Source organism: Pipistrellus kuhlii, unplaced genomic scaffold (genome assembly GCF_014108245.1).
Source record: "Pipistrellus kuhlii isolate mPipKuh1 unplaced genomic scaffold, mPipKuh1.p scaffold_m20_p_11, whole genome shotgun sequence".
Taxonomy (NCBI): Eukaryota; Metazoa; Chordata; class Mammalia; order Chiroptera; family Vespertilionidae; genus Pipistrellus; species Pipistrellus kuhlii.
The window spans coordinates 11,482,344-11,508,057 of record NW_023425416.1 but is presented as its reverse complement, the minus strand read 5'-3'; the positions used below and the strand labels follow the sequence as shown (position 1 = coordinate 11,508,057).

General features: G+C 48.1%; 1 protein-coding gene across 7 annotated transcripts in view; it reads left to right on the top strand.

Annotated features, from left to right (window-relative positions):
• ABHD6 (abhydrolase domain containing 6, acylglycerol lipase) overlaps positions 1–25,714 on the top strand; it is a 52,677-nt gene that overhangs the window by 1,391 nt on the left and 25,572 nt on the right. For 2 of the 7 annotated variants that reach the window (XM_045579008.1, XM_045579003.1), the window contains exons 2-3: positions 21,362–21,426; positions 24,873–25,015. In XM_045579008.1, coding sequence (XP_045434964.1) covers positions 24,897–25,015 — 119 coding nt within the window. In that variant the 5' untranslated portion in view covers positions 21,362–21,426; positions 24,873–24,896. Of the gene's footprint in view, positions 1–21,241; positions 21,427–24,840; positions 25,016–25,714 lie in introns of those variants that run through there. The other 5 variants (XM_036430706.2, XM_045579005.1, XM_045579004.1 and 2 more) reach the window with 4 other exon arrangements.

Sequence of the window (25,714 nt, the reverse complement as noted above, 5' to 3'; positions counted from 1 at the left end):
AAATGTGTTCCTTGCACCAGTTTATTATTTCTAAAATTAGGTTCTCAGATCGGCTAAGGGTTCTTGGTGCCCAAAGAGGATAAGGGACTTGCTGGAGGCCACACGGCTAGAAAGCAGCAGGGCTGGGATGCAGAACGGGTCCTGGGATGGTTAATGGCTACTTCCTGGGTTCCCTGTGCTGCCCCAGCCCGTCAGTGTAGGCCCCTGGAGTCCCTGCCCCCCCCCCCCTCCTTTGCTGTAACCCAGGCAAGAAAACACATTCTTCCTCCACTGCCTTTGCTCAGTCTGTCCCCTCCTGTGGGAATGCTCTCCCTGGGATCTCTGGTGTCTAAATCTTTCCTACCCCCGAGGGTCTAGCTCATCTATCCCCTCCAGGAACACTCCCCTGATTTCTCCCCTGGTCCCAGCTGAAATCGGTTCCTTTCTCCCAGCTGTGGGCTCTCACTCCCTTCCACCACCACGATGGCATTTGGAAAGTTCTGCTGCATGTGCCCTCGGAGGCGGCGCAGTGGTGCTGGCAGATCAGAAGTGCTCCCCACAGCCCCTCTTCATCTTCCGGTGAAGCCTCAGGACAGGAAGTGGTCCATGGGGGATGGGGGAGTTTCTGAAGTAAAGATGGGCTCAGGATTTGCGAACCCTGCAATGCCAAACGCTGCAACTGGATCACAGGGAGAGTGGCTCAGCGTGGCACCCAACCTTAGAATTACACATTTGTCGTCGTTCATAATCCAAAGGGTTCCCACCAGAAAATCGGACGCTTGGGTCCAAATCCCACTTGCTAGCAGTGCAGCCATGGGCCGGTACCTAGCTTCAGCTTCTGGCTGCAGTGCCTGTGTCAGAAGGCAGTGATAAGACTGAGACAAAATAAAGCACAGGGCCCTGCACGTGGCCATCACTCGATGAGCACCAGCTATTATGAAGAGGGACTACCACCTTCAATTACCTGAAAATGGTAAATCGATACCAAAACGCTCGTGCTGACTCTGCTTAGAGGTGGGCCAGGGGAGTCTGGGCCAAGGCGAGGTCAGCATTTCTGTGAGTGTGCTCAGAAAGGCCGATGAGGCTTTCTCCAGCTCTCACCCACCCGTTGCCTTTGCAATAAGAGCTAGAATTGCCTTTCTATTTCTTAGCTTTCAAAAATTGATGAGCTTTGAGTTCTGTGAGGATCCGCACACCTAGAGTGAATGCATGAGTGCAGTTGGTGCAGTTGTAAGTGATTATTGAACTTAATGATATGAGGAGACAACAGAGTGTGTTGCTGCTTCAGGCCTCCACCGGGGGGCAAGAAGTTCGAATCACAGGTTATCTGTGGATCTGGAAGGAAGGAAAGCAAGCATGAATGTTTTATCCTGGTAGGCTAGTTAAGCAGCTGAGTGTAGAATCAACTTCCTTGTCAAAGTATTTGGAATATGTTGGAAAACTAATTCTGCAGGTTGATTAAAAAGTTATTTTAGAATTTCTCCTAAATTGACTCTTTATTAAAAATAAGTTAGAATCCCATTTGGGAATTTAATGACTGTTGAGTGTAGGTATTTTAAGACATAACTGTTGTGAATTTCACAGTTCTGTGGAATTTAACAGACTATTGGACTTCTCTTTATTTCTGTGACCCTATAGAGACAGAAACACTTATTTTGTACTGTCCAGTATAGTGGCCACTAGCTACGATGTGACTACTTAAATTAAAACTAATTCAAGTTTAATAAAACTAAAAATTCTGTTTTTCAGTTACCCTAGCCACATGTCGAGTGCTCTGAGAGCCACAGGGCCAGCTTTATTAGGCAGAGGAGATGGAGAACATTTCTGTTTTCACAGAAAGTTCTTTGGGGCTGGACTGTTTCAATGAGGCCATGGGGAAGCAGTTTGATTATTAAGTTCCGTTCTTTCTGGCAAGTCATCTGCAGGCAGGCCGAGAAATGGAGTGTGGCGAGGATGTTTCATTGTCAAGAGTTAATAAATGGTTATGGAGATGTTCATAAATCCCATCGCCTCCTCTCGGCTGTCTGGCTCTGCTGCGCTAACACTGCCAGAGTCAAAGGATGGGCCAGAGGGTGGAATCACGTGAAATGTCTGGGGGCAGTATTTCTCTAACCCTGCTGCCTGATCCAACTGCCTGGGGAACTTTTAAAAAGTGCTCCTGCCTGTACTTTGCCTGGCCAGCTAGTCTGAAGCTCCCGGTGGGACCCAGGAATTCCCATTTTTAAAAAGCTCCCTGGGGGATTCTAATGTGTAGCCAAGACTGGAAAACAACTGCCTTCAAAACTGTGAATTTAAAAAAAAAAAAAAAAAAAGGCGCCCTGAGGATTAGAAGACAGTGTTTCAAGGCAGATACAGTGAGTGGCTAAAAGTGTTCCTCCTCATCAGTTTACTTTGGTAAGGAGTCCAGGTTGGAACTGAACGGCCTCACTCCCTCCGAAAGGGCTCTCAACCGAGTGCCACTTTGCCTCCCAGGACCCTGTGGCAGCATCTGGAGACATTTTTGTTTGTCACCACTTGGGAATGGCACCCAGTGTGTAGGGTTCCTAGATGCTATTAAATGTCCCACAACAAATAATTATCTGGTCCCAAATGTCAGTTGTGTCATGGTTGAGAAACCCTAATCTAGACATAGCCTTTGCAAACCAGAGTTCTCTCTGACCGTGAATGCTGTTGCCTCTTCAAAAAAGATGAAGATATTTTCCTAAACCAGCCAGGTCCTCGGAAACCCTCTCGATTATATTCCAGGCTTTTCGGACCCAGAAGTCATGTTGCTGTCTATGGTCTGATGCACGTGGGGCAGCACCAGGAAGCTGCTAATTGAGGGAACGAGGCAGCCTTCGGCAGGTGTAGGCAGAGGTCCTTACACTGCCGCAGGCTGGCCCCTCTTTGTCTGGTTATCTGAAGTAATAGCTAGTTATAAACAAACATTAATTCTAATGAAGAATAAAAAACATTTATTTGAGCAAAAAGAGCCTTGGTATGGGGGACACAGATTCAGGTAGCAACCTAAATTGTGTTCCACAGAGATAAAGGGGTGGCCAGCTTTTAGAGAGAAAGTTCCTGCCCAAGTTCCCACTTATCTGCAAATGAGTTTTCCAAACTGTGCAGTGCTGTTTGGAGGGGGCAGGTCTCCATCCTTTGGTAGAAGGAAGAAACCTGGATTTATCTGCTGTTATTGACTCAGACAGTGTAAGTAATCAGGGCATAGTCCCGGAAGTCAAGATGTTACTGTCAGGATCGCCAAAGGAGGAGCGCATGAGGCCGAAGTGGTAAGGAATTATAAATTCACTAGAGGCACCCTTTTGCAATCCAGGATGTCTCAGGGGATATCGGACTGCCAGTTTGAGCACCATCCCCGCAGGCCAGGCTGAGGGACGCCACTGGGTCTCAAGTATGCATATAAGATCTTTGGTTAATTTCTTCCCGCCCTCCTCCCTCTGAGATTCATCAGTCTGTTTCCATGCTTATGCGTTGAGCATCTGCCCCCTAGTAGTCAGTGTGTGTTGTAGCTACCAGTCAAATGGTTGGACAGTTGCTTAGGCTTTTATATATATAGATTAGGTCATCTGGATACCAGATGGGCTGAGCCCTAAAATGGTGCCAGCATCCAGGGACAGGGAGTCAGAGATTTCAAAGGACTCTAGAAGGGCTTTTTCTGGGTGGAAAATTCTCTGGGCAGGTCTGAAAGGGAAGCATAATGGTTTTAGCCAGTGGAATGTGGTCTAAGAGAAAGGGAATTCTGGTTGTGAAGTGGTCTAAAGGTCAGTTCCCAGGGGAGAGGATATGGATTTAATTATTTGATCAGACCTAATAGTTACCAGACAGCCTCCTGAGTTGGGGCGGCTGTCCCCTCCTCAGTTCTTGTCAGTCTGGTAAGAGGGTTTTCAGGGGAGTGACACATAAAAGCTTTGTAGGAAAGCAAGCAAATTTATTAAGGAAACAAGGCAGGCAAATTTATTAAAAATACATGTGGCATGCCAAAACCAATTTGGCTCAGCGGTAGAGCGTCGGTCTGCGGACCGAAAGGTCCCAGGTTCGATTCTGGTCAAGGGCATGTACATTGGTTGCAGGCACATCCCCGGTAGGGGGTGTGCAAGAGGCAACTGGTAGATGTTTCTCTCTCATGAGCTCTCTATCCCTCTTTCCTCCTCCTCTGTAAAAAATCAATAAAATATATATTTTTTTAAAAATACATGTGGCATGTAGCACAAATGGGCACCCAGCTAATCTGAATGCCCTGCCTGGTAGAGGTTTAGGATTTTATACTTTTCTTTTTCTTTTTTTATTTCTTTATTGATTAAGGTATCACATATTTGTCCTCAACCCCCCATTCCAAATCCCCCCTCCCCCCATTTTATACTTTGCTGTCTACAGGTTTCAAAGTTCCTCTGCTGGATATCTTGGGCAACAGACTAGATTTCAAGGTTCCCCTTTTACTTTGCTGCAGCTTTCCCAGAATTCATGAGAACATCCGGTGATTTTTACTTTGGAAAGTCCCAAAACCGGTGACTTTTTTGTTCAGTGGGTGAGATGAAACTAGCTCTTCTTACTGTGTTCTCTGATTAGGGAGAAGAGGTATTAACCATTTGCTTTCAAGTGTCCCTGGTTGAGAAAGATAAGGTCTCTGAGTTTGTAAGGCCACCCATGTAGGCCTGATCCGAGCTTGTCAGGGTTAGTATGTGGGCCCTTTATCGCCCACATGTTGTTTGTACCCGTGACAGGATTTAAGCTTTCTATGTGATGAAGTTAGGAAGCTGAGCTATGGGCTAGACATTGAGAACACAAAGATAGTAACACAAACCTGCCCACCAACACGAGCATCTGGTCCGACGCAGGCACAGCGGCAGTGCAGGGGGATAGGCGTGAGGCAGGAAGGCGGGATGAGCACCTGGTATCAGCCCTTCGCTGCTTTGAGTAGCCTCCACGCACTGTCTCATTTTGTCCCCACACGGAGGCTCTTAAGAAGTTGAGTGACCTGCCAGAGTCACACAGCTGCTCGGTGGCAGAGCAGAGATTTGAACCCAGGTCATGGAACTGCTGGAGGCGGCAGGGACGGCACCAGGTGTGAGACTAGTGGGGTTCGACAGACCTGGGTTCAGCAGCCTCAGGACTTGAGTTCTGGCTAGGAAAGAATTCAGAGCCAAGACTCAAGTGATAAGAGAACATTTGTGTATAGAGTGACAGAGGTGGAAGAAGTAATTTTTAGAAGAAATGGGCTTAGGAGACAGGCTATAGAGGTAAAGGCAGGGGCCCTTGGAGCTTGGGAGTGAGGAAGGTAATGGTAATGAGCCTGGGGAGGCCGGAGGGAGGAAGGGGAAGAGAAAGGCTTGCTCCTAGGAGGGTGAGCATGCTGGGTACCTGAGGGTTTTAAGGGTGGAAATTTTAGGGGAAGTCCCAGGGGAAGAGCTTAATAGAATATTCAGTAGCTTTCCAAGTGTGTCCTTTCAGCGCGCATTGGTGGTTCAGTGGTAGAATTCTCGCCTGCCAAGTGTGTCCTTTCAGGGTCTAGGTCTCCACTGATGGATTGGTCTGCTCTCTGGGGGGGAGGAGGTTGGAGGAGTAGGGTAGGGGGTGTCATTATCCAGTGCAGTTGGTTGTGAGTCAGCTGTGGCTGGTTTTGTTGCTTTTCTGGGCCTGGAGCTGAAATACAACTTGAGAGGAAAGGTCAGGGGGTCCAAACCATATGACCAGAGTGCCAGGCGAGGGAAGGTCCTGGGGATGAGGTCCTACCCTACAACTGTTCTTTACTAGGCACCCAGGGCTTTCCGTCCTGGTGACCTTCTGTACCTGCTCATGTCTGTCTAAGTACTCATCACAGAACTGCAAGACAGACAGCATAAGGACCTGGGACCCTGGATAAGAAAAACCACAGAGCTGGTGCCACCCCGCCACCCCTGGCCTGATCAAAGCACAGATAAGCCGACCACAAGAATGTTACCACCCTTCTAGTCTCTGCTTAAAAAAAAAAAAAAAAAAAAAAGGCATAATTTTATTCCCTTCTAACAGCTTGCTTCTCCAGCGCTGCTTTGTCAGAATCAGCCCGGGAGTCGGTTCAGAGGACCCTCCTTTCCTCTGTGCTGCCTCCCTTGTGCTCGAGCATAAGCTCTTCATGAAATCTGTCTGGACATTTCCGTGGGGTTTCCTCTTGACTTCCATCTTGGAGAACCTAAGAATCCAAACACCAGTAACAGGAAAAGCGTTTACAGGCCAGGGGTAATGCTGTTGTTAACCTAAAAATAGAAGGCCAACATGAGAGGCAACAAGCCTTGAATTGAGATCCAGCTACTCAGGAAGCAATGGTTCAGGCAGAAACCCAAATAGTGTTCTAGCTGGGAGGTGAAGGCAAGGGGTATGGGTGAGAAACAGGGGGACAGGTGCATGGGGGGAAGGAGTTTCTATAGCTGCCAATAAGCTAACACAGTGAGGCTGATTCTGAAGAACGTTTCTCTTTTTGAGTGCTGCAGTCATTCAAACACTTGTTTGGAATATAGCGCTGCCTGAGGCCCAGCCCAAAGGTTCTTTTGCCCGTATTAACGTTCCAAAGTTTTGAGAAATAAGACAAGCAAGGCAGTTCCTCTGGGATGGCAGCTCTGACCTGCACACTCTTCTCACTGTCGTAGCCAAGACTTGTCAGAGCTCACCAGGCAAGAGGGAGGAGAAAAGGCAGGAGAGGGAGAGAGGAGCCTGGGTGCCACAGCCTTGGACATGTCAGGGATTGTAGATTGTTCAGGAAAGGGGATGGGGTGGGGTGTGATAGGAGAGGGTGACACTTGGGAGATGGGCAGGCACCAGATCGTGTGTGGCCTTCCACAGCAGGCTGAGGGTTGCTGGGAGCCCCTGGAGGGGTAGAGGCGGAGAAGAGCTGTCATTGTGACATTGGACAGCTTGCTCAGTGTCTCTGGGTCCCAGCTTCCCATCTGGACCGAAGGCTCTAAAACTGTATGGCTCTGCTGAGGAATGTTCATTTCGTTGGCGGCCAACATAAACAGAGTGAAGGAATGGCCTGCAGCGGGGCTGGCCAGGACATTCCAGCTTATTGTTCGGTATTTTCCAAGCACTCACCAGGCATGGCGTGTGCTCAAGTGCTGTGGCCATTTCAGAGAGGTAGTAAGACTCGCCTCGAGGAGCATGCAGCCTGGTGGAATTCAGACAATGTTCTCACAAGGACTGTGCTAAGAGGCACACATTACAAATGCCCAGAGAGGTGTTCCTACAGAATACTCTAGGGCCTGGAGAGTGGTTACTCACGACTAGAGGAGCAGGGAAGGTTCACTGGAGGCGGTAACTCCCAGCTCCGCCAGAAAGGTTTGAAAAGGGGGTTGGTCGAGGGTATCTTCTGGGTAGAGACGGTGGGGGGAAATGGAGAAAAACACCCTATTCAGGTACAGTCACCAGAGGATCAGGTTACCTGTGTCTCGGGCCTGATGCCCCACAGTTTCCAGATTGTAGAGGGGAAATAAAAGTTATCATAACAGGAAAATAGGTATTGATGGACTTGCCACTTACAAACTTAGGTCCCACTCCATCATCCTGTTATCACCATAATTAGCCAGTTAATATTAATAAAAGGAAGAACGCAAAGCGAGGCCGGACATCACAAGCATGGTCACCGGGGCAGCTTCACCAGGAATCTGCAGCTTCATGCTCCCCAGGGAACCACTGGTCCATTCCTTGCAGATCGCTGGGGGAGGAGATCAGACAGAGGGGGCGGTGGGCACGTGCACAGTGATGTCAGGGTGGCATGGGGAAGGCGCTTGCCTGTCAGTCTAACCTGGGAAATCGGTCAGTGGCTAGGAGGATTGAAAGATGAGACAGAGGGCCGAAAACCAGGACTACAGGCTTTATTAGGGGAGAAGGACCCCTGCTGGGCTGCCCCACATGACCCCTACTTTGGGGAGTAGCAACAGGTGCAGAGGAGAGCACGCCTTTTTTAAAAATATATTTTATTGATTTTACACAGAGAGGAAATTGAGAGGGACAGAGAGTTAGAAACGTCGATGAGAGAGAAACATCGACCAGCTGCCTCTTGCACCCCCACCCCCTCCACTGGGGATGTGCCCGCAACCAAGGTACATGCCCTTGACCGGAATCGAACCTGGGACCTTTCAGTCCGCAGGCCGAAGCTCTATCTAGTCCCGGCAAAGCATGCCTTTTGAGGGGAGGAAAGGGAAGGGATGGGGCTTAGGGTACTCGGCAGGCGCTGATTGGTGGTTTCGTATAAGGCACATGATTAGGCACTTAGGTACTTAGGAATCAAGGGCTTAGGGCACATGTGTCAAACACAAGGCCCGCGGGCCAAATCCGTCCCGCCAGGCCTTGCAATGTGGCCCGCACCGCGCTGTCATCACTGCACTCCGCTGCGTTTCCATCACAATGACAGTTTATGACTGTTCAGTAAACCATTCGGCCCGCGATTTAGGCTGGATTTTAGATTTTGGCCCCTTCTCTGATTGAGTTCGACACCCCTAGCTTAGGGTATTTGGCAGGTGCTGATTGGTGGTTCAGTGTACAGTCCACATAAGGTGCCTGGTTAGGTGCTCAGGAATGTCCATGCTGCAGGTGCAGTTTACGTCATACTCTGTCCATCAGTTGGGGGAAGGGAGAATCTATCAAGGATAAAGCCATGTAATTGCCCGGAATTTTGAAGGCTTGATTGGTTAAGCTCGTGGTTATAATCCCCAGCAGAGTTCACTCTCTGGCTTGCTCTTGTTCCCTTTTCTGGCTTTCTCAGTGACTCCCACTTGCCCCATGGCCATGCAGGCCCCCCACGCAGTGGAATGCAGCTGGAAACCCAAACTAAGCTAGCCAGATGCTGGGCTGGATTTTAATATAGGACAGAAATTCTGGGCAGTGGCCTTAATTCTGGCCCTGCCGAAGACAAGATGGGACTTTTTCCCATGGCAAGACAGAGATGGGACCCTAGAGTGGCACTCCCTTAATTATATTCGGGGAAAATAAGGTTTTCCCCGAAATCCCATCCTTCCATGGGGGCTTCAGGAAATTCTTTTCTCTGCAGCACCTCAACTTCTACCAAAAACACCCCTCTCTCTGTTTTCAACGCTTACGTCCAGCCAGGCTCTAACAGGGGTCCTCAAACTTTTTAAAGTGGGGGCCAGATCACGGTCCCTCAGAGAGCTGGAGGGCCGGACTATATGAACTACTAATTCCTACTGTAACACCTCGGCTGCTCTCATGCCCAAAAAACCTGGCGGGCCGGATCAGACTCCTCTGCGGGCCGCATGTGGCCCGTGGGCTGTAGTTTGAAGACGCCTGCTCTAGAAGCACCCACAGCTTCGTCCTCTGACTCTCCCAGATCATAGACCTCTCCCAGATACAAGACATACAGCAGAAAGTGAAATTATAACTCTTGTGAGAGAAGAGGGATTTCATGAAATTAAAGCAAGGATGTTGGAGAACTGTTTGAATGACATGTCAAGGTGTTACTAGAAAGGGGACCTGGCCCTTAGCAGGTGTGTCTAGGGCTGGCCGAGAGTTCTTGACTTCATGCAGGGAAGATCTTATAACATGAGTCCAGGGGATTTTTAGAGGCCGTTTAATAAAGCTGTGAAACAAGGAAGGGCTTAGGAGAGAAGAAGCAACAGGAGGGTGATTGGGGAAATGAGCCTACGTTGGTTTGCTCTGGCTCACAAAGAAGTTAGAGAAAAGGGGGTCTTCAGGACAGGGTCAGGGGTTAGCCCGGGACCAGCTGCTGCTGCCCTTTGCTCCCTGTTGCAAGCCTTGTGGGGTCCCTTAGCGTTTAGAAGGTGCATCCCTGTGGGAGAAGAGGGAGGGGAAGGAAAAGGTGCAGGGCGGGGCATGCTCCTGGGAGGGAGAGCTTGTGCTAGGCCTTTGTCTTGAGGCTCTTATTGGTCCCTTGCAGGCAGAAATCAGGGGAAGTCTCGGGGAGGGTGTCAGCAGAATATCCATCAGGGTGTGCCTTTCAGGGTTGTGGTCTCAACTCATTGGCCAGTGCCAGGGCAGGAAGTGGTTATCATTGCAGCTGGTCCTGGCATTGCTGACCTGGTTTTGCTGCTTTTCTGGGCTGGAGCTGAACTACAACCGAGGCCTAGGTGTTCTCTCTTCTGTATCCGGCTGTGGATTGCTCAGTCATTTTGTTCAGCGGTTTCAGGTCAGGAGAGGGGCTTGTCTCCCCCCGTTGTTCATGGCCGTGGGGTTCTCGAGGTGTCGCCGGCACAAGCATTTCCGGAGGTCCCCACTGGAGGATGAGGTACTGGAGGAAGTTTTGTTTTTGTGGCATGACACCCCTGGGTCTCCAATGTCCCACTCTCCTCAGTCTGGTCATAGATGTGTAGTCGAGCTTCTGTAGAGCTAAACTCAGGGCTGGTGTCCAGAATTTCCTTTCCATGTTGGAGCCGGGTCCAGCCCAGCATCAGGCTAGCTTAGTAGCTTCTGTTTCCCTCTGCAGTCCATCAGTCCATGGTATGCGCAACAGAAATTCTGGGCACTGGCCTTACCTCTGGCCCCGCTGAAGACAAGATGGGACTTTGTCCTGGGCAAGACAGAGCTGGGACCTTGGAGGGGAACTCCCTGAATTTGACACCATCGATAAAGTTTTCCACAAAGTGCCATTCTTCCCCGGGGGCCTCAGGAAATTCTTTTCTCTGCAGGGCCACATGGTTTTATGGAGGAAACACAGGCAGGAGCAAAACGAGAGTTCCACGAGCAAAGAGTGAGGAGCAACAGGAGAGAGAGCTCCTTTGTTTGGGGCAGTGGTCGGCAAACTCATTAGTCAACAGAGTCAAATATCAAGAGTACAACAACTGAAATTTCTTTTGAGAGCCAAAGTTTTTAAATTTAAACTTCTTCTAACACCATTTCTTCAAAATAGACTCGCCCAGGCTGTGGTGTTTTGGGGAAGAGCCACACTCAAGGGGCCAAAGAGGCGCCTGTGGCTCTCAAGATGCGGTTTGCCAACCCTGGTTTAGGGGATTATGCATTCCCAAATGTTGGCCCCCTTGCACTGGCCATGCCCATTCTGGCTATTGATTTCTGTCCCCAAGTGTGATGACAGACAAGTCTCTTTCCTGTGTCATGTGTCTGCCTTCCTTCTGTTGGACTCCTTCCCGCACAGTGGTCTGCAGGGAAGGGCCCAGTGCTCCCTGGGAGTGTGACATTGTAGCTTCCGGGTGAAGGTGCCCGAATGACCGTGCCTATAGTGTTTGACCTTTTCCCTTCGCTCCTTCCCTACTATTAAGAACTAGCTAATTACAACGATAATCACAGCCATCTGTTTCAGTTTCCTCATTCTTCTTGCAAGGAATTTGCCCACCTCCTTACTCTCCTGCCTCAAAGGCAATAATTGATGAAGGTCTGTTAATGGATGCAGAGAAGGGGAAAGAGACTTGAAAACCAAAGAACTGAAAAGCCTTTGGGGAAAAAAAAATCAATGAGGTATTTTTGCAAAAATGTCCTCTTTCTGATAGCACTGTGATAACCCAATGTGAACAGGAAGGATGTATCTTACTATATACAACCTACCTGAGATTTATTCTTTGTCCTCAAAACTAGCACAGGATTGCAGTTATAAACAAAAATTTTGTTCAACATTTACTATCACTTTTTAAATAGACATCTTTATGTTTTATTTATTTGGGTAAAGTTCTAAACAAAACTATGCTTTAGCTATGAAATTTTGCCTGTAGCTTTTCCTGATGCTAATTTTCCTGGGTTAAAGTGAAAGATGAGACAGAGGGCCGAAAACCAGGCTTTATTAGAGGAGAAGGACCCTGTGGGGCTGCAAAAGAAGAGAGAGAGAGCACACGTGCAGGGGTGAACACCGGTTTTGAGGGGAGGAAAGGGAAGGGACGGGGCTTAGGGTACTCGGCACACGATGATTGGTGGTTTCGTATAAAGCACATGATTAGGGACCCAAGGACTTAGGAATTGGGGCCTTAGGGTATTTGGCAGGTGCTGATTGGTGGTTCAGTGTACAGTCCATCTAAGGTGCCTGGTGAGGTGCTCAGGAATGTCCATGCTGCAGGTGCAGTTGACGTCATACTCCGTCCATCAATTGGGGGAAGTACGATCTATCAAAAGAAATCTCCTCCAGAGAGTAGATTCTCCCCCCACCCCCCCAAATAAAAGGTGGGCAGCTCACAAAGGCTCCTGAAGAAATCTTGTCCTGATCGAAGCCTGCCGGCGGTTTATAACAGAGCTTTTCTCTGCCTAACACCGGCTTTGTTCCTGCAATTCGAAACTACCGCAGGCCAACTTCCCCTCCTTCAGAAGTGACAAAACCCTCTTTGATTCTTGCTTTTCCTTTTCCTGAGGAGTGCGGATTCGCGCACAGGGCGATGTCTTTGGGGGCCAGGGTCCTATTTTCGGCCCTCTGCTGTTGTACACTCATATAGAAGGCTATCTTAATTTCTTTCATTCACGTGGGAAACTGTCACTTATGTGATGGATGCTCCTTCTAGCACTTCACCTTTGAGAGGTGACCTTAGGCGATGAAGCACATGCATTTATTTGCACTAATTTATACACCAAAAGGTTGTTCTTGCCGAAACCGGTTTGGCTCAGTGGATAGAGCGTCGGTCTGTGGACTGAAAGGTCCCAGGTTCGATTCCGGTCAAGGGCATGTACCTTGGTTGCGGGCACATCCCTGGTAGGGGGTGTGTAGGAGGCAACTGGTCGATGTTTCTCTCTCATCGACGTTTCTAGCTCTCTATCTCTCTCCCTTCCTCTCTGTAAAAAATCAATAAAATATATATATGTTTTAAAAAAGGTTGTTCTGGGCTCCCCCAGAGCCTGAAGACTTTGGGGACCTTGTGTGAGCATTCGGACCAGGGGCATGGATAAAAGCAAAGGCAGCTTTATTGAGAGGACAAGAACCCTGAGACAGGATCCCCGGGTCTGTTCGCCCATTGCAGGGTTCTTATTCCTTGGGAACAGAAGTTGGTGGGTTAACCAATCAGGGTGTAGGTTGGCTGGCTTTTTCCTTTTTAGGAGCATTGGGGTCCCACCAAAGTCTGGGTACACATCAGTAAAGCAAGACATTGTGTGACTGTACAAGACTTATTACTTGATGCAGGAAGGGACTTTCCCAGTCAGGTAATGAGTTTGTCTCTGGGGTTTGTGGCTTGCCTTTAGATCTGAAAAATAAACTTACAAGAAGTCAGGTTAGTTCCTGGACCATTGTTTCATAGCTAGCTATTGAAAACCGCCATGGTTCTTATAAGAACAGAAAAAAAAAAAAAGTCTTTTTTGTGTGTGTGGGCCTTCCACAATTTATGAGAAGTACCTGGTAATTAAACTCCAAGATTTTAGCTTCTCTGATTCAAACAGCCCCTCTGTTGAAACTTCAAGATAAATTACTTTCAAGGCTACATTCTTACATATACCTTCTCCCTGCTGTTTTTTTTTTTTTTAAATATATTTTATTGATTTTTTACAGAGAGGAAGAGAGAGGGATAGAGAGTTAGAAACATCAATGAGAGAGAATCATCGATCAGTTGCCTCCTGCACATGCCCTACTGGGGATGTGCCCACAACCAAGGTACATGCCCTTGACCGGAATCGAACCTGGGATCCTTGAGTCTGCAGGCTGATGCTCTATCCACTGAGCCAAACCGGTTAGGCTGCTGTTTTTTTGTGCTCTTTTTTTTTTTTTTTTTTTTTTTTACAACTCAGGGGTTCTCTTCCTTCCCTCCACCTCCCCCCACTTCAAACAGTCCTCTTTCAAACTCTGTAACTTTCACTCTAAGAGTGTTTTATAGGCTTGTGAAGATACTGATAAAGATACCTCCTTAGGATATCTGCCCGCTGCTCCCCATGTCTGCTCAATTCCAGCCCTCAAATCCCCTTCCCTTCCTTGTCACCTAGCAACAGTAACCAAGGCTTTAAAAGCGGGGAGCAGCTTTTGTTCTTTGCCCTTATATTGATTATCAATGCACCAGTCCTTTCCCTGTAGGGAAAGTAAAAAATTAACTCTCTCTCTGCATCTATCTCTTCTCTCAGTTCTCTCACAGCCTGTATCACCAGTCAGAACCCCTAACCGTTCTGTCAGAGCTGACTCGATGGAGCCGTTTTGGGGGGCATTTTATTCTCCCTGTTTCACTTGGAGGTAACGGGTCAGGTGGCTTTCGGCTCATCGCTCCTCTAGCAGGAACACGCGTGTGTCTCTGTCGGGCTTTCTTGTTTTAAGTGTGATTTCAAGCTGGTGATTGTTTCATCACCCAAGCCCACATCTTGAACCCAGAGGCTGATGTTTCGAAGGTGCTAGGCTGGGTCAGGGCAGGGGTTGCAAGTTTCATTGCCTCCCTTCTTGGCCAGGATGGTTTGTTTTTTTAGAAGATCCATCACAGGGTAGTGAGCCACCTGCCTTCCAGCTGAGCCCCTGATTGATCTGCCTGCCGTGTGTGTGTGTGTGTGTGTGTGTGTGTGTGTAAGAGAGAGAGAGAGAGAGGCAGGGGGTGGGGTGGGATGTGCAGGCACATACTAAACCAGACAAGCTCAGGTGAGGCCTGCATGGCGGCCTTACAAACTCAGAGACCGGAAGTAACCACATAGGATGGTCTGAAAGGAAAACTTTCTAACTATAAGCAGTTCCTGGTGAGTAGTCATGTCCTAGGGTGGAATTTTTCTCTAACAAAGGTCAGCCTTCATCATAACGGAGCCTGTCTGTTATCTTTTTGCATCTAAGAAAACACACTTTTAGAATAACAACGTAATTTCCTTTTTTTTCTGGACCCTCCAAGCACAACCAGCACCAGAGCAGAGACCACAAATCGCCTCATTGTTGTCGTCATGTCAATTGTTAACTATTGCATAGTCACCTAGATAAAAAAAAAAAAAAAAGTGTATCTGTTAGTTTTTATCCAATCCCAGATGTTTTCCTGCTTTGCGTTCTCCCACCTCCCTAATCTGTCACCAAGGGATTTCATGTAATAGTAAGCTGCTAAGTGTCTTCCTGGTTGGTTCTGATGTGTAAAATTCATGGTAAAACTGCCCATATGGGATTTTTGGCCTGGAACATGGGGTGTTCCCCTGGGCAGGATGGCTGCCCCGGATTCTTTGTCCACGGGAGTTGAAGAATGAAACCATGGACAGAAGATGGTAGAGCAAAGGTGGAAATTTACTGAAGAACAAGTACAGACTCCCACGAGGGGGGGGGGGGGGGAAGGGTCCCACCGAGTTCCTTTCTCCCAGGTTTATAAAGGCTGCAGACTTTTGTGCCCTGATAGCCCCTCTGACTGGTCACCATTCCCTCCTGATTTGGTCACTGTAGCAACTCCTGAGCTCAAAGGTCAAACCTCACTTGGGCCCTCCTCCCTCATTGCTCTCCCATTCCCCGCTCTCTTCCTCCTTCTTTATCCCTAGTTGCTTGTCTTATAGAAATGTAATGGCTCCTCTCCCAACTTCTTGTCTTGTGGCTATGTAAGTCCTGCTGGCTCCCTGACCCGGTCTTATGGAAATGTAACCTTTTGCAACTCTGTAGCCCTGTGTTTTTTCCATGGACTCCCTTAATTTTAAAAATTCCCTAACCTCATCTTTTTCACCTCTAAAAATTCCTATTCCACTGCCATTACCAGGAGCATTTTATCAATCCGTTGAGATTTTGTTTGTTGGCAGTTGTCAGTTTGGCTCACATAAGCTCATACAAATTCTCTGCAGGTTTGAACATTCTTTACGCTGACTTTCAGAGGATTGAGTGGCAGGGTTTTCTAGTTCTCTGATCGTTTGTCCACAGGACCTGCCTGGGTAGGCTGTTTCCTTGCCCACACGACCGCCCCAGGTGGCAGAAGCAGGGGAGGGGGCTGTGAGCTTGGCATGGCTGGCTCATGAGGCAGAACCCCCATGGGGCACCAGTAGCTAGGGCTTTGGTACAAAGCATGCCAGAGCGAATCCTCTTGTTAGCACCTTTTAACCACAGAGGAGATATGAATTTCTGGTTTATGGACATGTGAGGTTCCTGCATGGAAATGTTTTCTGTGTTAGAGTGCTGGACTTTGACCCTGCCAAGCTGACCTCACCTTTGGACAGCCACACAGGGCAGGAGCTCCCAGCCTTTGTTATCTCAATAGGCAGCCAGGCCATCTAGCTTGTGTAGAGGGAGAGGGATTTTCAGCATTCAATTTGTATTTCTTCTCTTAACATGAGAAACAGGTTTGGTTGCTCTCTCTAATGGGCCTTTGTAAGCTAGCCAGTAGAGCTTTTTGTGACAATGAAAATGTTCTACAACAAGCATGTCAAACTCACAGCCCATGGGCCACATGTGGCACACAATGAATATTTTTGTGGCCCAGCCAATAAAACAGTATGTAAGAAATGTTTTAACAAAAATTTTGTAACTTGATTTTTACAATATTCTATTATACATCATCCTATATAATAAAAGGTTAATATGCAAATTGACCGAATGGCCGAATAACTGGTCGCTATGACACATATTGACCACCAGAGGGAAGACGCTCAATGCAGGCGCTGCCCCCTGGTGGTCAGTGCACTCCCACAGGGGGAGAGCCGCTCAGCCAGAAGCTAAGCTCACAGCTGATGAGCACAGTGACCATGGCAGCAGTGCTGAGGACCCCTTGAGGGATGTCTGCCTGCCAGCTTAGGTCCTCTCACTAAGCCCCGGCAGGCAGACATCTCCCAAGGGGTCCCTGGCTGCAAGAGAGTGCAGGCTTGGCTGAGGCACCCCCACTCCCGTGCACGAATGTTGTGCCCCGGGCCTCTAGTTATCAATAACAAACTGCAACATTGGTTAATGCCTGATGACTGTAATCGTGTTGCATTCATGTTGCTTTATGCGCAGGTGCGCCAATTCTCTCTACTAATCCTAGCAGGAATATTTTAGCAGCCGATAACCACGTCGTTAGTCTCGTACTGACTTGTTTGGGGTGTGCAACAGGAAATACCAGTATTTTGCTTTCGGGGAACAAGAGAAGTAGGTTTATTTGCATTATACTTTTTAATTTGTGCAGTTATTCAGTATCTGGTAAGTTAAGAAAAAAATATTAGTTTTTATTTAAATGTTCTATTATTTTATATTAACGATTACTATTTCAGTCTTTTGTATTCAGCATGTCTCTATCGAAATAAACCCAGGATTTTATGAAAACTGAAGGTTTTGTTCTTTTGGGGCCCACATAAACTTAAACCTTGTTTATTTGGCCCGTGTTAGCCTTTGAGTTTGACAGGCTTGTTCTACGCTGTCCCTGTCCACTGCGGGAGCCACTGGCTGCATGTGTCTATTGAGCATGTGCAGCGAAGTGAGGCTGGAGAATTAAACTCCCCGGCCGCTCGAGGGAATGTAATTTTTGCGATGTCTTCAGAAAATGAATTTTCTAAGATCTGCACGGGAGGATGGATGTGGAAGCAGGTTTTATTTGCGTGGAGTCGCTTTTCTTAGGTTCCAAAGTCCCCTGCCCCTCGAGCCAGTCCTGGAAGAGGTGCAGCTGGGGTCTCAGCGGAGCCAGAAGCAGGGCCATGCGCAGAGCCTCCGCCCCATGTGGGAGCCGCGGTGCGTCAGCATCCACGCTAATGGAAGTCTGTTCGTTCATGTGTGCACCAGGGGGCACAGGGGAGCGCCTACCCTGCGGCAGGAGTCCCAGGCACTCGCACGTGTGTGTATGTGTGTGTGTGTGTGTGTGTGTGTGTGTGAGAGAGAGAGAGAGAGAGAGAGGGAGAGGGAGAGGGAGAGGGAGAGGGAGAGGGAGAGGGAGAGGGAGAGGGAGAGGGAGAAGGAGAGGGAGAGGGAGAGGGAGAGGGAGAGGGAGAGGGAGAGGGAGGGGAGGGGAGAGGAGAGGGGAGGGAGAGGGAGGAAAGTTTAAACATTTAGGTTTCCTGAGCTTGCAGTGACCGTGCCCATTCTGGCCACTGACTGATTCTGGGAAAGCACTTCCCACATCACTCAGACCTCAGTGGGCTCGTGTGTCTGCCTCCCGCCAGTCGCTTCCCCCATCGGTCAGCAGGGAACAGCCGTGGACATGTTAAATTCAGCTTTCTGGCGAAGCTGAAAAACTGGCATGCCTCTAGTATCTAGCTTTCCCCTGTACTCACTTCCTGTTAAACAATAACCAGGTTATTCCAGTGACATCAGAAAACTGGATTTTAAATTTTATTTCATTTTAATAAATTACTTAAATTTAAATGGCCACATGTGGCTTAGTGGCCACGGTATTGGACTGTATAGGGTAGACCATTTTATTTTAGGAGTTTATTTTTTTTAATTGAATAGGGAAAGCCTCACACATGCACATGGTAGTGATTCAAAGGAACAAAAGGGCATCAGTGAAAAGTCCCTCTTATCTCTGCCCTTTGCCTCTCGTTTCCCTTTCCAGTGCCAGCCACAATCACCAGTTTCTGTGTATCTCTCCAGAAACGTTTCACACACACGTAAGCATAATATATGTCCTTCCTTTTCTCTCTTGCTCAGTGCAAGAGGTGTTATTCCACCCGCTCTCTAATGTTCCTTCCTGTTTTTAGTTAACAATGTGCTCTGGAGGTTATTACTGATAGAGACAAATAGAACTGCTTCATTATTTTAATGGCTTACATTTAATTGTACTTTGTATTTAGTGGTTATTCATTATACTTCTTTACAAATTTATACTATCATTTACTTAATAGGTTTTCTATAAGTGGACATTTGAATCTTTTGCCATAATAAATAATACTATAACAAATAATACTGCAAAAAAGTGTTTTCAGACATGTTCAGTTAGTTATAAACATAAATTCTCAGAAGTGAGATTGTTAGCTCAAGTGTATGGGCATACAACATTGCTGCAGATTTTGCCAAATTGCCGTCTATAGAGTTGTTGATAGAAGTGTAAATTGGTACATTGTATGAGATCCTCTGTTTCCCCACAGCCTCAGCCACATAGTCTATTATTAAACTTTTTGTTCTTTGCCAGTGTGCTAAGTAAACATTACCATTACTTTTTAAGTTTAATTTGCATATGTCTTAAAATATGTTTTTATTGATTTTTTTTCTTTTGAGTCAAAGGAAGGGAGAGGAAGAGAGAGAGAGAGAGAAACATTGATGAGAGAGAAAGATTGATCAGCTACCTCCCACACATCCCCAACTGGGGATCAAGCCCGCAATCTGAGTACATGCCCTGACTGGGAATCCATCCAGGGACCTCTCGGTTCATGGGTCAATGCTCAGTCACTGAGCCACACCAGCTGGGCACATGTCTCTTACTTTAAATGTGATTGAGCATCTTTTTATATTTTTAAGAGTCATTTGTATTACTTCCTGGTAAATTATTCAGATCATTTGCCCATTTTTCTGTTGGATTTTATTGATATATTGATCTGTAGGAGCCCTTTGTACATTAAAGAAATTACTCTGTTGCCTCTGATATGTATCAACAAAAGTTAACTGCTTTTCATGTGGACATTTAAGAACATTGTTATGCCTTGGCAGGGCAGCTCAGTTGATTGGAGCATGGTCCCGTACACCAAAGGTTGCAGGTTCCATTCCAGGTCAGGGTACATACCCAGGCTTTAGTTTGATCCCCAGTTGGGGTGCGTACAAAGGTAACCACTTGATGCTTCTCCTTCACATCAATGTTTCTTTCTCTCAACTTCCTCTCTCTCTGAAGTCAATAAACATATCCTGGGGTAAGGATGAATGAATGAATGAATGAATGTATGAATGAATAACATTTTTATGCCCAGTTCGGATAGCTCCATTGGCTAGATTCACTGGTGGTCCATGAAGTCCGAAAGGTTGGCAACTGCTGGGCTAGAGGATCTTCCTGATATGTCGAGTGTGGGGGCTGGATCCCTGATAGGGGCATGCAGGAGTCAGCCTATCAAGGTTTTGCTCTCACATTGATGTTTCTCTCTCCCTCTCCCTTCCTCTCTCTATAAAAAATAAATAAAAATAAAAGAATCAACCAATGAATGCATAAGTAGAAGAAGAAATTGTTTCTCTCTGTGTGTGTAAAACAATTAAAGGTTTATGATGTCAACTTATTCATCTTTTCGTTATGACCTCTGGTTGTATATTTTACTTAGAAAGACTTTGCTCATGAAGATATTTTAAAAGAGTTTTCATGTCTTCTTCCAGAACTTTTATAGGTTTGTTGTTGTTTTTTTAATGTTTAATTTTTTGATCCTCTTGTTGGTGGCAGGAGGAATAGCCCTTGGTGGTAGACCAGCCTACTTAAGTTCTGGCTAGGAAGAATTCAGAGCCAAGACTCAAACTATAAGAGAACATTTATTTAGACAATTTCAGAGGTGAGAGAAGTGAGTGGTAGAAGAAACGGGTCCGTAAGTTACAGAGGCAAAAGAAAGGCCCCTGGAAATGAGGGAGGCAGTGGTAAAGGGCTGAGGATAGGTTCGGGTATGGGTCCTCCATCCTAAGAGCTTTTGATGGTGGAGATCTTAGGGGAGGGCCCAGGCTAGAATCCAATGGAATACTCATCAGCTTTCCGGGTGTCATGGTCTCCACTGATGGGCCAGAGCCCGGGCAGGGGGTCTCTCCTCAATGTAGATGGTCCTGAGGTCAGCCATGGTGTCACTTGTCTTCTCTGGACCTGGAGCTAAAACACAACTGAGGGAGGCCTAGGTGTCATGCATAGGGAGGAAAGGTCAGGGGTCCACCCCACATCCGTACGCTAGGGGAGGACAGGTCTCCCTGGGGACCAGGTCCCACCTACAAATTGTCCATTGCCAGGTGCTTGCTATGCACTTGGGGCTTCCCACCCTGGTGACCTTCTGTACCTGGCCTTTGTCCTTGTCCTGCACGTGTCTGTCTACTGCCTACCACATTCTGAAATAATTCGGAGTTTGTGCACTGGCCCTCCTTTGCCTTCCGTTCGTTCTCCAACTGCGGTGCCCTTCCCAGCTCCCCTGCTCTGTCTAGCCCATAATATTCCCCTGTGCACACTGTTGCACCTCCCTCTCAGTTCTTTCCGAGTACAGCTTTTAGGCAAACCCTGCCCCCAGATGGAGAAGGAGAGTTCTCGTTTTTATTGGGGGGTCTCAATAAAAAGTTGACTGACATATCTCCTCTCCCATTCTCTTAGCATTTATGAGTTTAATATTTTCCTTTACTTTCATTTAAGTAGGGTTTAGGAAGGGAATGATGATCAATACATGCAATCAATCTCCAATAGACAGCCGGACTCTTCCTCTCACTCCCATGCTCGCCTTCTCACCTCAGCTCTTCTTTGACCTCTTTCTTGGCTTCCCACGACCAACCCTTTGTGCAGGTTGCTTAACCGGGGTGAGGGAGGTGGCTTGGACAGAGGCGATTATAAAGCCACAGGGCATTTGACAGGGCATTTGTACTTGGCCTGCGCCCCGAGCAGAGCTCTGCGCCTCCACAAAGCCAGCTATTTGCTGGCTGTTAACACTCGGTTCCTATTTCCTAATGCTGCGTTGCTTTCACTTTTTGTAATTTCAGAAATTCATTTTCATCTTCTACCAGAGCCAGAAGCAGTTGGGAAAGAAGGCTGTGCTCTTTGAACAGTGAGTATGGCTTTTTTAAACCATGTATATATTATATATGTGTGTGTGTATATATATATATTTTAAAGGCAGTTTGTAAGGAGCCTGGGACTCCTCTGTAAGCTCCCTGGAAACCACCATCTGGGGGTGATTGCAGAAGGACTGGCAGGAAGGTGTGGGTACCTGAAGGTTTTCAAAGCTCCAGTATGCACCCAAAAACCTCCTATTTGCAGTTCGCCAGGAGGAGGGCTCTGAGTTGGAAGAGAGGCTGTGAGTCCTGGGCCTGTGGGGACCAGGCTGTTTTCCTGGGCAGCGTGACACTGGGGTCAGCCACGAAGGCAGGGAGGAGCTCCTGGGGCAGCCAGGACGGAGCGTGCTCCGGAAGGGGCCACACGAGGGAAGACCAGGGGGGCCGTGCGGGCTTGCACGGCAGGTTGGTTATCGGATGCGGGTGGAGCTGCGGGAGCTCAGGCTGCAGGTAGAGCTGGGATCCTGTGGAGTTCACCGGGGCAGGCTGACCCCTGGAGGGAACGGCGGGGGGCCTCTGGCAGTACTGGCTGTGGGAGAGCACCCAGGACAGAAACGGGAGCCAGCAGTGAGGACCCGGAGCTGGACCCCACGTGGTGGCTGAGGGAGCCGAGTGGTCTGGCTCATCCCGGCAGGGAATTGTCATCCCACCCGACACTCGTGAATGCGGAACTAAGGAACTAACGTAGCAGAGGAATTGGTTGAAAGAGGCTTTCAGGAGCGGAGAGCCCTGAGCTGTGCTGGTCACGTGTGGTTTCCAAGCCCGTAAACTGTGATGGGTGTGGCTGAAGCACTGACCTTTGAGTTGTATTTAATTAATTTAAGTAGTCACACATTATACAACACTTACAGCCTTTATTGATGGGATACAGCCATCAATATACAACCTCCGCCTCCGTCTACATTAATGAGAATATATTTTACTTTAACTGGGACAGAGAGGCAAAGCGCCAACAATTAAATCAGTATAATCTTAAAGTCTTTTTTAAAAAATTGATTTGAGAGACAGAGAGGAAGGGAGAGAGAGAGATAGAAATGTTGATCAGGATAGTTTTGGGGAATAAGAACCTCGTTGCCATTTACCTGGGGTGTGAGTGTGCTCCTCTCCCAGGGGCCATGACGGCCAGCTGGTTCTCCTGACACCGGCTGGCCTGGCGGCTGGCAGTACAGAGCGCTGCAGGGCCACCCATCATTGCCTTTAAGGCTGAAGTGCCTCACTTCACACAGCCGACAGGCAAAGTGAGCGCATCTTTCCTTTGCAGTCTGTTCAGGCGATGAGCATTATCAAGCCACGGAGACTTGCCAGGTTCTGTTTTATGTTCTGGGATACAAGATTCTTGTTGGGGCGAGCCAAATCTTACTCTTTAATTGCTGGCATAATTTCGGAAAAGTTTCACAAGTCACCAGAGTAGGAAAAGACAAAAGCTGTGATTGAGCCCTAGCTGGTTTGGCTCAGTGGATAGAGCGTTGGCCTGCGGTCTGAAGGGTCCCGGGTTCGATTCCAGTCAAGGGCATGTACCTTGGTTGTGGGCACATTCCCAGTAGGGGGTGTGCATGAGGCAGCTAACTGGTGTTTCTCTCTCATTGATGTTTCTAACTCTCAAGCCCTCTCCCTTCTTCTCTATAAAAAAAAAAATCAATAAGATGTATATATTTTTAAAAAGCAGTGATTGGATGGAAATCCTCTGGTAGAACGAGGGAACCAGGGTGGCCTGGCTGGTGTGAGGGAGAGCCTGGGAGGAGAGGGCTGGCATGCCTGCCCCTCCCCCGCCTGTGCTCATTCCTCACTGCGTCTGCCCCGGGGTGGCCACTAACTATCATCTTCACATTTTCACCAGACTCATGTGTCACCCACCTAGCATTTTCCTGCAAACGGACTCCTTCTTTTAACTTAAATTAACTTTAAAAATGAATTTGCATCCCTGCCATACGTTGAAAATATCCATAAAACTCAAGGCAAGGAAACAGTGGTCGTAAGTGGTTAGATGCCGTTGCCTGCAGGAGGCGTACCGGTTAGAGCACTGCTCATTTCCCTTGGACCCCAAGCAGGAAGGGAAAGAGGCTTCTCCGTATGCACTCCTTGGTGGCACATAGTGTCCTCTGCTCCCCAGAGTGGTCTTGCAGACACCCGCTGTGTGGGCACTGCTCCGGGAGACTGCACATTCCATCCCTCGGCTGACGTTCAGGCATTGGTGGTCCTGTGTTCACAAGGCTGTAGGCTTTCTGTCTCCGGCCTCCTTGGCCCACGGAGCAGTGGTGGGGCCTCCGGGCAGCGCAAGGACGCGGTGAGGAGCCGGCAGAAGGCTGGGTCTGGGCGCTGGCTGGCTGGGGTGGGTCTGGGCGCTGGTTCCGTCCACGCACGGTTGAAGCAGGAAACCACGGTGACCCTCCACAGAGACTGTGTTCATCAGCTCTTTCGTGGCCCACGATGTTCACACGTTTGTGACATTCCCTTCAGGGAAATATCTGCTGACCCTTGCTGGTGTGGCGACGAACCTTGTAAATTGTGCTCAGCGTGCACGAGGGAACGAGGGAGCTCCTCGGGGGAGGTGTGTGATTGCTGAAGGAAAACAGCTTCAGCATTGTGGGCAGTGGTTGTCCCTAACACAAAGAGCATTGAGCCGTTTTGTAACTTTGCTTGTCATTCAATTGCATCACATTTGTGTTCCGTGCTTGTTCTGGGCACCGAGAAAGAACGTGTATGATCGTCGCTTCCTTCACGGAGCTCTGGTTCTAGAAGGGGAAACAGGCCGATGGTTTAAGTTTGCTGGAAAAGTGCACATGTGTATGTTTTCATTCCTGTAAGGGCCTCTGTCCTCCCTCACTTACTTTTTAAAAATTTCTGTAGACATTTTGGAACCTGTGGAACCTATAGAAAATGTTGAAGGCTACCAGGTAACCTTCACCTGGATTCACCAATGGTTAACATTTCAACATATGTGCTTTATCTCTCTCCTCTCCCCACCAGCGCGCACACACACACACACACACACACACACAAACAATTATATATTTTTCTCCTCAGCTTTTAAGAGTGAGTAGTAGATATCACTATGCTTGTCCCCTTCATACGTCAGCATACATCGCGTAGGAACAAGGACATTCTCCCGCGTGCAAAGATAACCACCGCGTCACCCTCACACTCCGGAACTGTATCACCAGCACAATAACATGATCTACCGTTCAGTCCTCACTGAGCTTTCCCCAGCTGCCCTGAGTGTTTTCTTCTCAGCTTAAAACGCAACTCGGCACCTTCTCAGGGACCCTTCCTTACATGTAGTGGTCATGCTTATTGAGGTTTTTTTTTTTTTAAGTCATTGCCTGCTTTTGCTTCCTCCTCATCTTTATCCTCATTCTGGGTCCTTCACTTCTCTTTTCCATTTTACCTCTTCCCCTTTCTCTTGCGACACTTTCACTCCTGTCCCTTTCTCCACCCACAGGCGCCAGCCACCTCGAGGAGCAGGATGGACCTGGACGTGGTCAACTTGTTCGTGATCGCGGGCGGGACGCTGGCCATCCCCATCCTGGCCTTTGTGGCCTCGTTCCTCCTGTGGCCTTCGGCGCTGATAAAAATCTATTACTGGTAAGCTACCTTTGTGATGGACGTTTCCAGGGGTACCAAAACAGTGTCTGTCATCTTCTCCGCTTGTTCTTTTGGTGGTTCAGCATTTCATCACGAAATATTTCAAGCATATAGGAAAGCTGGGGGATGCCCTGTTTTGAACGTCGTCGTCGGGAGTGTTCTGGAATGATGGGTGGTAGCTTCCTGCCAGGTAACGTCTGTCAGCTTTCTGATGGCGGCTCCGCCTTCGCTCCCAAAGTCACCGGTGCTTTGAGCAAGGATGGTGTGCATCGGCGGGAATCCCGGTGACAGTTTCTCAGTCCTTGGATTCCGATCCAGTGTGGTCTGACAGGGGCGGTGAGGTGCACTGACAGATGAATTGGGAAGAGCGGGACCTGGAGCAGGAGTACAGGTGGGACAGATGGTGTCAGATTCGTGCTAAAAGCGTTCATTCCTGAAGCGGGAGAAAGAAAAAGACGTTTCCCAACCTGTCATTCCCGTACCACTGTCGCAGTTGCTCGCCCTGTCTGCACACCATCTCTGCCTTGGCATTCTCTGTGGAGTAAGTCACTTCTGTAGGTTAAGTCAGTTTATTTTAAGAGCCACATAAATATAACCACCTTATCAGTGTTTCCCAAACTTTTGACATATGTGCACCCCTTCTATAATTTTCGTAACGCTGAGTACCCCTTGTACTCACGAGAACGTAGAATTAAGCGC